A 13,218-nucleotide genomic window follows, 5' to 3' on the forward strand; every position below is an offset into this window, starting at 1 on the left:
AGCTCTACACCTTGTTATCTCAGATTTCATTTGCAGCCCATTCACACAAAAGACAGACAGACAAACAAACACACACAGTTTGGGAATAAGTAAAAGAAAATATAAAAATTGGCACATTACTGAAGTGGTTTCACAATGTTCTGTTCCATAGGCAGTGATAAAGGTTTCTTGGATGATTTTCATGATGATTAGGGCCAGTTCATTACATTTCATTCAGATAAAGTAACAGCAGTAGCCCACTGGTGCCATATCTATTTCTCTAAGCAAGATGTTCAGGGTTAGCTTGCTGGATACTGACATGCTGTGCATATGCCATATATTTATCAACCAGACCGGATTCAGTTCATTAGATGATTGTTCATTTCTAATTCGACATTTGGAACTTTGGTGTATGTCAATTGCTACCCTGTCTGAAAATATTCAATTACTATTTGCTGTATTTGTGTCCTTTACAAGTAATTTGCCTCTGAAGTTACCTTACTTCCAATAAGTGCAATCTTTACCATGATTTGAATTTGTGGACAAAAACAAAATTATGGACAAAAACAGCTTCGGTGAAGAAAAAAATCAGAGTTAACATTTTGGGTCCGGTGACACTGCCAGACCTGCTGAGCTTTTCCAGTAACTGTTTTTGTTCCTGACTTACACCATCTGCAGTTCTTTTGGTTTTTATTTAATGATTTGAGTTTATGATTGCATATGGATTGTTTAGCAGCTTTGTTTCTAGTTACTAAGCAATTGTTGTTCAGACTAAATTTTGTCTTTCATTTGGCAACTCTGGTTTTCAAACTCAGAGTTAAGGCAGGATGGATACCACCAATCTGGTCTGATTTGCTGATCAAAACATACAGAAACGTTTCATTATCCTTGTTCCATGTAAATGGCACTTGAAGATGATTGAAATATTCAGATAATGTAAGGTTAAATCAAGTTGATTGCATCACACTTGACATCTATATGTTGCATTAAACTCTAGACAAGACACTGCAGGCATGATTCATAAAGCTGACTCTCTTAAGTGACTTTATATTCAAGATATCAATACCTTTTTTTGAAATGAAATCCTATCGTAACAGTAATTTGTTTCATGCATTATGAACCTGTATAATGTATGTATCATCGTTTTGTGTTTCAGATATTATTTATGGTCTGGATACCCCAACTGTTGTGGGAATTGCATTTGCAGCATTTGTAATTGGTGCACTTCTAACCGGAGCTTTGTGGTATATTTACTCCCACACTGGTATGTATGTTATCAATCATTTAACGTAGTTATAACTCTGAAGCAGATCAATCCATACATCCTGGGTGTAGATGAGAAGGCTCAGTAGAATCCTACTGAGACTATAATCTTAATGAGTATACACATCACAATTTTTAGTCCCTTTTTTCTGAATTTGTAAAAACATGTGTTCATGGTTCAGATCATGAACTTGAAAATACCTTGTTAGAATTTTAAGAGTATGTAGAAATAAATAACTAAAAGAATAATTTAATATCAGGAAAAGGCTGTAGTGCATTTGTCAGACAAGTTGAGATAAGCTAAAACTCCACAACAGAGTTCTGAGTGTCCTGTGAAATAAAAACAAAGTACCACAGATGTTGGAAATCTGAAACAGAGACAGAGAATGCTTGGGAAACTTGACAGGTCTAGCAGCATTTGTAGAGAGAGAAATAGTTAACATGTAGAGTCTGGCATGACTTCTTCGGAACTATTATGAAGAAGTCATGCTGGACTCAAAACATTAACTGTGTTTCTGTCTCCACAGATACTGCCAGGCCTGCTGAGTTTCTCTAGCACTCTCTATTTGTTCTGGGGTTTCCTGTGTGCAACCAGATTCCTTGGAAGTACAAGTAATGCAATGTACCTGTTGAAATCAAATGCCTAACAAAGAATATATAGGATTGTCTCTATTATAGAAGAATTGTTGCCAGATGATAAATGTCTTCAAATAATAATAGGAATATTCTGACCCAAAGTGAAAAGTATCAATAAGTCATATGCTACTGCATAAAGTGTGTGAAAGAAATTAGCCATGTTGGCAATATGGTGAACAATATCCTTGTTAATTCAACTCTATTTTGCCTTGAAGTATTGGTAAAACTGCACCAATGCTATCAGCATTTGCTAAGATTTTTCAGCATAATGTTAAGATATAGATTGATATCCACATAAATATGAAAGAGTTAAGAATAGTAAACTAAAATACCAAATAAACAGAGCTTTAGTAAAACAAAGAACTGCAGATGCTGGAGATCTGAAATAAGCGAAAAGAAATTGCTGGTGAAACTTAGGTTTGTCAGCATCTGTGGATGGAAAACTGAGATAATGTTTTAAGTCCAATGACCCTCCTTCAGAATGGAACAGAATTAAATCAAGCTGTTGATTCTCGCAAGGCTGGCAAGCATAAAGCAGTTATGTTATTAGATGAAGCAACATCAAAAGTGAGAACTTTTTAATCGATTTTCAAGAGTTTATATTGTAAATACATTAGTTCACTGAAGCTTTTTAGTCATGTTACACACATTCATTTAACCTTTTTTAAAAATTCAGTAATCTACCAAACCACTTCAAGGGTACAGAAATTGATAAAAAAGCAAAATACTGTGAATGCTGGAAATCTGAAATAAAAGCAGGAAACGATGAAATATTTAAAAAACTAAAACCTAAATGGTTTACTACTGTCATTTTAGGAAAGGGAAATCTGCTGTCCTTGCCTAGTCTGGCCTACATATGACTCCAAACCCAGAGCAATGTGGTTGACTACTAACTGCCCTCTAGGTGGTTAAGTGCAGGCAGTATATGTTGGCATAACCAGTGAAGCTCAATTCCTGAGGACAACGTTTAAAAAAAAAAATGGAGCAGGCCTGACTGCACCTTAAATAAAGAAACAGAGTTAACATTTTAGATATGTGACCCTTCATCGTAACTGGGAAAAGTTGAAAATGTAATAAATTTTGAGCATGGGAAATGACGGTGGGAAGGAAAACAAAAAGGAATGTCTGTAACATGAAGAAAGGCAGGAGAAATTAAATAACATAGTTTCACGGTACAAGGACGAAGGAGAGGTAATGGGACAAGTAGAGGAACATCAGTTGTAATAATGGTAGGTGTGGATTAACAAAAACGTTGGTGTTGGATTACTAAATAAATGAATGAATGAATGCATAAAAAAGTGGGAAGAAAACATAAAAGCAGAAAAGTGAAATGGGGCCAGAAGTTATGATCTAATATTGAACTCAGCATTGAACCCAGGAAAATTTGAAGTGCCACTGTAATAAACTTTATTGGAACACTGTGGCAGGCTAATATCGGAAAGGTTATGGTGGAAGCAAGGTGGAGAATTAAAATTACAGCTGACTGGAACGCTGGGTTACACTTGCTGACTGGACAGGAGCTTTCCACAAAGCAGTCACCCAGACTGCGTTTAATCTCCCAAATACAGATTGTGAGCAGTCAATTGAGCATTCTAAATTGAAAACAGTACACGTCAATCTCTGTTCATCCTGGAAGGAGCATTAGAGATCTGGAAAAGGGAAAAAGTAAAGGGCAGTGGTTATACCTCATGTATTTGCATAGAAAAGGATTTGTGGGTAGTTGAAGAACTGAACAAAAACCAAAAGAACTGCGGATGCTGTAAATCAGGAACAAAAACAAAGTTGCTGGAAAAGCTCAGCAGGTCTGGCAGCATCTGTGAAGGAAAAAACAGAGTTAACGTTTCGGATCCGGTGACCCTTCCTCAGAACAGAGTTGTGAACAACTGAACAGGTTGGCAGGAAGTGAATAGTCCCTTCAGAACACTGAAGGGTGGAAGGGAAAAAGTGCGGAGATGACAATAAAGGTGGAGGAAGACCATTGAATAAAGAGACTGGGGAGGTAGAAAATGAGTATAGGCAGAACACTGTTGTGGTTCTGGAAAGGAGGAAAGGGTAAGAATAAGCATATGAAGTAGAGTGGGCGTGATCAATAATTCTGCAGCCTATGATGGTGGGAGAATCCTTGATTGACAGAAAAGGAAGACGTTAGAAGCACTTGAATTAAGCATGCTTTTCATTCATTCATGCTAATATAAGCCTGATTCCACAGTCAAGATTACTTCAATTCATTTTCTTTTTCTTTCCGTGGAACTGACCTTTAAAACATGGGACTTATTTTTTTAATGAGCTCTCAAAATGTCAGGAGAGTAATGAAAATCTGATGCACACTGACAGAAATTCAGCTCCTGTTATCTGATGATGGACTAAAATTGACTATGGTTATGGTGAAGCCACATGGTATTGACATGCCCACCTGGGTGAACTGTGCTAATAGATCACAGCAGTAGAGATCTAAATAGTGGAAATACTGTTATTGTTCTGCTTCTCACAGATCAAATATAAATCCAAGATACTTTTTTTAGTATTTTACTACAAGTTCCATTGGCAGAGTCCCCTGTTGAAGTATACTCCCTTCTGGGCAGTAAGTTCTCCAGGAAATGGCAAGATTTGTATCATAAAAATGTTTCCAGTTTTAAGAAAGATCTTTCATAGTTTCTGAATTCAACATTGACTTACATTATTGCTCAGCGAGATGTATTAGAACACCAATTTTAAACTCATTTTGGTGAGCTCTGACACTACATAATTCAATTCAGTTTCAAATTTATAATAAAATAATAACAATAATACGGGCCCAGAGATCTGCTGTTGTATAGGACAATCTGGTCTTTAGCTGATCTAAAACTGTCTAGGACTGATGGCTCTACGTCCAGCATTTTGAACAGTAATCCATTTAGCAGGAGCTGTCATTGTTCCTTTTCTTGTCTGCAGCAATCTCTATATGACTAAAGTGCAAAAGATTGCATGGTTTCCCTATTTTGTTCTCGCCACACCCCAGTCCCTCCATACCCTCAAACCCTGGCAGGGTTCTCCTTCAGAGCAGCACGTCCAAGGATGACATGAAGTCATGAGGAAGGGTCATTCAACTTGAAATGTTAACTCTGATCTCTCTCCACAGATGCTACCAGACCTGCTAAGCTTTTCCAGCAATCTCTATTTTTGTTTCTGATTTACAGCATCTGCAGTTCTTTTGAATTTTATTTGACATAAAGTCGTGTTGAAGTTGTACAGGACATTGGTGAGGCCTCTTCTGGGATACTGTGTCCGGTTCTGGTCACCCAGTTATAGGAAGGATATTATTAAGCTGGAGAGGGTTCAGAAAAGATTTACCAGGATGTTGCCAGGTCTGAAAATTTGGGTTACAAAGAAAGGTTGGATAGGCTGGGACTTCTTTCCTTCACAGATGCTGCCAAGATGCTGGGACTTCTTTCACTGGAGCATAGGAAGTTTAGAGGTGACTTTATAGAATAATGAGGAGTATGGATAGAGTTAATGTTAGTTGTCTTTTCCCTTGGATGAGGAATTTCAAGACTAGAGGGCACATTTTTAAGGTGAGAAGAGAGACCTTTAAAGAAGACACGAAGGGCAAATTTTTTACACAGAGGGCAGTTCGTGTGTGGAATGAACTTTTGAGGAAATGGTGGATGCGGGCACAGTTATAACGTTTAAAAGATATTTAGATAAATACATGAATAGGAAAGATTTAGAGGGATATGGGCCAGAAACAGGCAAGTGGGACTAGTTTAGTTTGGGATTATGTTCAGCATGGAGTGGTTGGACAGAAGGGTGTTTCCAGGCTATATGACTCTGTGGCAGCATCGTACCAACAAACATTCCAAATGTCTACAGTTTTAGTGATCTCCAATGCAGTCCATCCTTTTTAGTCAACATATTTGATTGATAGAGGCATCATATTGATTTGAACAATTTTACAAGTACATCTCCTTAGTGCATTTGCTAATTGTTGGTGTGATTTTTTTCCATTGTATTTTCCTGATTTTTTTGTTTCAATCAGTTTTGTTCAAAGAAGTTTAATATGCACACGGAACTAGAGGAGGCCATTCAGCCCTTCGAGCCTGCTCTACCATTCAATAAAATCATGACTGATCTGATTTTAACCTCAACCCTACATTCCTGCATATCCCTGATAATCTTACAGTCCCTTGGTAACCAAATTAAGAAATGACAAGGCATTCAAATTTGTGAAAGGTTTTGATGAGTTAATTCAGGAGAAACTAGTTCTAATGAATGCTGTGACAGCAGCTCATAAGCCTAAGTGTAAGCTCATCACCAAACTTAAAGGAAAGGTTAAGAAATTTTCTTTTTGTTTAATTAACACTGAGCTTCGTTAGGAATGTCAGTACTGGAACTAAAACCTGTAATAGCTGTTGGAGTTGAAAAGTAAAACTTCAAAGGTTATGGGAAAAGAGCAGAGGAGTGGAAAAACCTGGATTGCAATTGACTGGCTGTCTGTTATACTAAAGAAAATTCAATATTCAGGGCAAGTAATAGTTCAATCATGCATTTACTTGATTTGCTGCACATAAGTAAGCCATTGCTTTACCTGTATTGGTGAAAATGTAATTAAATGTTAAGTGCTATCCACAGGATGAATTAAAATGGAATAGTTGAGTGAGAATGGTTGTATTTCTGTTCTGTAGAATCTCGCCCTTTGCCATAATGTCCTAATATCTGGTGCTAGGCTGGTAACTTTGGTATTGATGAGTTTCTGAGCAAATGCTGGGTATTTGTTTCTCTGCATGGAACCGTGTTTCGATGTTTTTCTAAAATTCATTATTATTCAAAGCCCTTTAAATAGCACTGAAAATCTACTATTTGGCTGTTGTGAACTGGTTCAAGGTGCAGCTGGTAAAACTGAATATGTAACTTCAAAATTAATGTGTGAGAGAACCAATTAGATCCACAATAAAGAAAAGCAATAAATTAATTACACGTTGTTTCTTTGTAGCAGATACATGCACAAATCCATATTTTATCAAGGCTGATTGAAAACACTGAATTGTTCATTAATTTGTATGTAGGGAAATGGTTGAGCAGCTGGAGCGTCACATTGTTGATCTGCTGTTTCAGGTCAAAGAGCAAGTCCATATTCTGCTTCAATTATACAACAAAATTAAGTCACTTGTTCAAAAGTTCATAAGAACTATACCATCTCTCTTGACACTAATTTTATGAAACAGCTGCATGACTGTGGGTCAGAAATATTTCTTAACGTTATAGGGACGAGTCAGGCATGTATAAACCTGCACCAGAGGAAACATAATTTGTTTCCCTAAGGAGAGAATGACGATAGTTAGTTATCACTTTCTCTTACTTACAAAGCTCAAAATTTCCAGAGGGTGAAAATAGCAAAATATTTCACTGTAATGCGATTGTACTGAACATAGCCCACTGCCTTTTAAACATCCGTTGAATTTCAACAAAAGGTACAACAGCTGTCTGAATTACTAGTATTCAGCCTTGGAGGTAGAAACTGAGTTCAGTGTCACCTAGTATAGTTCACTGAATGCACGTTGTTCCTAGTTCATGTTTTCCTGTATCTCCCTGTGCATGTTATGAATTATGACCAAAATCCAAATGCATTCATCTCAAAAACAAAAAGCGAACATCTTCCCCCAAACCCCGAGGATTAGAGTTCAGCTTCCTGCATTACTTAGTAACTTGTTTATGAAATGATTCCAATTTGGTTACATTAACACAAGGTAGTAAATGTTTCTTAGACAGCTATTGTCAGCATCTAGCTTTTGGTTTTTGATAATTCACTCCTGGAAAAGTATTTTTCTTTCCATAATGATTGTTAACGTTAGTTCTTCCCCATTTGCTTGGGAAAGTAATTAAATATTGATTAAATCCTTGAAGAATTGTAGACTATCAATTTTTCAACGTGTCCTGATTAAAATAATCTGACGAAGCAAACTTGAAATGTACTTGAAGTCAATAGAAAAATGTCCAGATTTCCTGGACAGGGAATTGTAACATATAAGCATGCGTCTCAGACAGATACTGACAAAACAAAAGCAGTTTATGGCTTGGAGCTGGATTTGTTTCAGTTTGAAAGCGTGCAAGTTACTTTTAAAGACCCTCAGTGGTCTGTACACCCTGCCATGCTCAGTCAGCTAATCAAGCGTTTTCCAAAGTCAGTCTTAATTTATAACAGACTGGTTCTCCTTATTGGAGACAGTTCTAGTAGCACTCAACTATTTTCATGTATTGAAAAGCAGATTATGAATTTATCCCTTACTGAATAGTGAACTTATTTCAATAGTTATCAGGTCTAGTTAAGTCCTAAAATCTATTCTTCTCTTTAAATAAAGTATTTACTATTATGTGGTTCAGGAAATGGTTAAATGTCGTATTAAGTTACCAAACTGGGATAGCAGCAGGGGTTCATGGCCAGTTCTGATTTTTGCATGAATCTGTGATGAATTATTTTTCTTCGCTTGGCACAGAGTTTCAGAGCAGAGAGGCCTTGAAAAGGGATTCTGATTAAACAAAAGCACCTCCACTAGTGGGATGGAGAGAAAAAAAAGTTTCATAGCTTTCAAAAGCCATGTCCATTTATAAATTGTTAATACACTGAAGTGACTGATTTTGCAGAGGAAGAAATTATAATGGAGATGAATATGATATAAACCCTAAACTTTGTATATCACAATAACCATTGGTAAAGATATTTTATTTCTGTTCAAATGTTAATTGCCCACAAATGCATGACTAAATTTGGTGGATTGGTCAGTTGATTGACGATGGTTTATTTTCTGCAGGTGAAACTGCAGGAAGGCATCAAGTCCCCACATCTCCTCCAGCGTCAGAAAACAGTAGTACTGCTCATAGCATTGGTAGCACACAAAGCACTCCCTGTTCAAGCAGCAGTACGGCCTAACCTGAAGGCAAATAATTGTGAGGAAATGCAGTATAGAGGCAAGGTTCAAAGTGGCTAATTGTTGATGTTAGTATCCTGAAGATAAAAGGAAGATCTTCAGTTATCTTTGAAAGCTGAGATGTATTTTCAAAGCAAGAAATCATCTAAGTTGCTTTATACTTTAGATAAACTGACTTTACTCGAGTGTATAACACTATATGTGACAAAACTACTAATTACCCTGAGTTGGGAACTTGCTAACCATTTATGGGTTCCTCATGTGAAATTTGTACCAGAATTTTTCTCAGTGCTGCTTTATTTGTAGAATGCAGCTGTTTAATTTTTCCTGGGATTTATGTAAACACCAGCAGTTTGCTGAGTGTAGAAATGACAACGCCATGCACTAATTACTAAAAGTCAAAAACATAAAATTTTCATGAACAGAAACATTTTCGATACAAAGCACAATTAAACAGATTCCAGAGAAACATTGTAAATAAATGTAGACAAAAAGCACCAACTAGCCCCAGTTATGATATCGTGCAAACAATGGCACCAGATTTCCAAAAACATTAACAGCTTTTAAGGTTATCCTGCTTTTAGGGAAAACGAACAAAAAGTTAAAATGATGACCAAATCAAGTTTTCTGCTGCTCTTCTCAGTGACTTGGACATTTTTTGTTTGAAGATGTAAATTGATTATTTGGCAGCAGTTATTATTTTAAGACACAAATGGGACATTTTAAACACACTCTGAATTCCTTTTCTGGCGTTATTTGTATGTATTTTCAAAAGCAGGTGTTTGTCAGTGAGACTGACTCAGAGTTGTCCCGTATCATGAATGTTCAATTTTGTGCAGCTCAGCAAACTGTGTTCTTCACGGTACTGAATATTGCATATTGTACAGTTGAATGTATTTTACTTCCTGAAATAATAATGTATTCCTGTATATAAACATTTAAGAACTCTCTACAGAGTACAGAGTATTTTAGTAACGCATAAGCTATATTTTTATTGTATTTTGAATTTTTGTGCAAATGTTCTAAGGGCAAAATCAGTGATCCATGCTACCAGTGGGGAGTTAAAGTCATTATGAGCCCAGATTGGATAATCTGAGACAGCTACAGTGTGGTCGACCAATCTCTGTTCTGCACTCTTTATTGAAAGTGGCTTTTCCACTTGCGCTGCAGGATTGCTGAATTTACTCTTTCTTCTTAAAATTACATAAATTAAGTTCATTTATCTACAAATGTGTATTAACTTTGCTAACTGTGAATTTTCATGGAATTTTATTATGTACCTTTGCTACTTTGCCTCCAGCTTTTTACTCATTCCCCTCAGAAGTTCTGTTTGAGTAATAGAAGATAATTTGTTTAATCAGAGTCAATTTTATTGAAAGTGATTGACGCTAAGGGCATTTTAAGGTAACGTGGCTGAGTGGTCTAGTCTGATTAGAAGGCACTGCTGCCAAAGCCCTTCAGTGACACCTTTGGGTCAACAAGTGGCAGTTCTGATTTAATTGGTGGAAGTGTGCTGTGTTTCATGGGGCTCTTGGGGAACAGTGATAGTGTCTCCTCCTGAGTCAGAAGATCCGGGTTCAGGTTCTACGTGCCCTAGAGGTATGTTCAAACAGGTTGATCAAAATAAATAACTACAGGCAGCATCTGACTTTTTAAAAAAAAAGTTTGTTGCCATGAAGTCTATAATTTTAGCTTCTTTTCAGACCCTTTTGACAACTGATGATACCACACCAAATGTGTGCACTTTCCTAAGGCAGATAACTGAGGTCGAATGTGATTAGAGGTAGGCTCAAAGGTGTGGCTCCAGAGGTGATTTTAAATTTAATTAAATTTTAACTTTAATTTTAGAGAAATACCACCAGAATAGTATGCTTAAACTTTAGAAAACCTGTTCTGTACTCATCATTTGTGGATTTACATAGCAAAGAAAATCAAGTGACAAAGTGAACAATGCACTTAGACACAGATTCCTATTAAGCAACTAATTTTTATTCCCTTATTCAGTTCATTTCTGAGTGAAGTATCTATGAATGAGCAATTTAGCACTTTAATTCTCTTTAACTTTCCACACACCAGGGCAATTTCTCTATTAAACCCATGCTAGCCAATTGAATAAAGGGTGTAAAGTATTCAGAAACATGATTCATATATATTACTAATTCTTTTCTCTAACTTACGTAGTAATGTAACTGCTGGTATGTCCTACTGACAACTTTCTAAAATTACAGGTTTCTGATAGCTTGATGTTAGGTGATAATTACAGCTAACACTTTTTTGGGCAGCTGTTACTGTAATACTTTGCTTTCTCATCTGTTCTGCAAATTGATTGGCAAAATACCCTACAGGGATTATTTTCTCTTTTCATATAAATTTAAAATATTTATGAGTTAGACTGACTGCCTCAAAAGTAGTGACATTATGCCTTTCACATTATGGTTTCACAGTTCATGTTAACCTCATTTTTAAGTTGCATGTAAAATCTTTTGTATAATAGAATTATATGCATGTACAGTATATCAAAATGCATTTTGCCCTGACAGCATAATGATGCATAAAGAAAATCATTGAATGTAGTGCCTTACAACAACGTTTTTTTTTGTCTTCTGCTTTCTCACTCTGCCATTGGTCAAGAATGCCAGTGATTCTAACCATTGTGTAAGAAAGATTTCTGAGACAATTGATAGCACTTGGATTATCTTAAACATTATGGTAGGTTCACTCTGATTTAGTGTGAACTTCGGCAGCTCTGTACTTATAAATTTCAGCGGGTGTATACCTTCTGCAACTTTGGATGTTTGTATTATATATTACTATCCGATAAACAATTCATTTAAGATTGTAAATTTTCTGTTCTTAATACTTTGTTCAGCTTTATCTTTAAAATATATCTACCTCACCATTTTGCTAAATGAACAAAGCCTGTCCTGCTGGTTGTACCATTTGACTTTTGTGAGTAATTGCAGGTGGTGTCTGTGCCTACTTAATAGGATTCTGTATTCTGTCCATGTCTATTTTTCATATGCTGTTGTAAAGGGATTTGTTGTAAATTTTTCAAAAAAAGTATGACCTTTTGTTATACTATATGATTATGTAAAAATAAAGGTATATATCAATTAATAGAATTTGCAAATTGTTTTCATAAAATAAACAAAATACTAGGGATAAGAAAGATTAAAAAAATGAGAAGAGTAAAAACAATAAATTTGTGTATTGCTACTTCCTATCACATTTAACATAGTGACTACAATTTATGCCAATACTGATGGGAAAGGCTATTTTACCCAGCTTTGCTCTTCTGTCCAGAAGAACTCCCATCACATTATCAAACTGTTCCTTAAATGATTCCTAAGAAACTTGCCTGTATTTGTGACCAAAGAAAGTAGTGAATTTTTTTGTGGAGAATGTCTTGATATTCAAATTGAATAGTGATTACATTAATGTTGTATCATTCAAATGAGAGAAATAAGAACAGCCTTTAATTGATCATTGTTGTCCTGTTTACAGCCCCCACACATCTTTGTTATCCTGTATTTAGGGACCATACAAATTCATGTTGTTGTAGCAGGCAGTTTCAGTACGATAAGGTGCATTGTTTCCTTTTATGTTATCAAATTGGCAAAAGCTATTGTAAAAAAGATTGAGTAGAGCCCAGGGGCATCGCTACAGGGAGGAAGTAAAACTGGAAAAGAGTCCCTGTGAGTTGCTGTCATAAACCTTCCAACAGATGGTCATAGCGTGTTGGCAGAGAACTGGAAGCAAATTTCCTTCCTGCCCTCTCAGTGAGGAATGCAACGCATTGTAAAGAGCCACAGAAGGAGAACAGGGAATAAAATAGTGTAGCGTTTTAGAAACATTATGTATAGCTTCTTTGTTAATGAGGAGTCATTAAAAGTCTGGACATGAAGTGCTTCCATATACTGAGCAATAATGTATAATAAATAGTAAAGCCAACTCATAAAATATCAGCCATTTGCCTTTCTCAAAAACAGCATGTTTGAGTAATCAAGCGCAGACCTAACCATTTTGGCACCTGAATATTTTTAATAAATTTTCAGCATATTAAACCATTGTGACAAGACATTATAGCGACTTGGTATGTAGCAGCAGGCTGTGCCGTGGATTCTGTGATCCACATGGACCTTTTAGTTAAATGAGGTGCTGCTTGTCCCAAGGAGATTTAATGTAGTCTATGTAGCACCAATCTGAAAGAGCACTTTGAGAATAAGTTTTAGGCCACTTGCAAATGTGCAGGCTTGAAATTAGTCTATATCATCAAAGCAAGGCTTGCAGTTGATAAGCCAATTTCACCCCCCTCCCTCCAAAACTAGGCAAAATTTTTACTTTCTATCGCCTTGAAAAATACTGCCAAGGTTTTTTTAATTCAAACTAAGTGAGAATGAGCAGAATATTGTGGATGATATGAGGAATGGCTTGTCAA

The 13,218-nt window shown here is 36.2% G+C and overlaps 1 protein-coding gene across 4 annotated transcripts in view; it reads left to right on the forward strand.

Annotated features, from left to right (window-relative positions):
- Positions 1-13,218, forward strand: part of tgfbr3 (transforming growth factor, beta receptor III) — a 199,557-nt gene that overhangs the window by 169,290 nt on the left and 17,049 nt on the right. For 3 of the 4 annotated variants that reach the window (XM_048601985.1, XM_048601986.1, XM_048601984.1), the window contains exons 16-17: positions 1,136-1,243; positions 8,664-11,897. In XM_048601985.1, the coding sequence (XP_048457942.1) occupies positions 1,136-1,243; positions 8,664-8,782 (227 nt within the window). In that variant the 3' untranslated portion in view covers positions 8,783-11,897. Of the gene's footprint in view, positions 1-1,135; positions 1,244-8,663; positions 11,898-13,218 lie in introns of those variants that run through there. The other variant, XM_048601987.1, reaches the window with a different exon arrangement.

This window comes from Rhincodon typus, chromosome 10 (genome assembly GCF_021869965.1).
Source record: "Rhincodon typus isolate 14 chromosome 10, sRhiTyp1.1, whole genome shotgun sequence".
In the NCBI taxonomy this organism is placed as follows: domain Eukaryota; kingdom Metazoa; phylum Chordata; class Chondrichthyes; order Orectolobiformes; family Rhincodontidae; genus Rhincodon; species Rhincodon typus.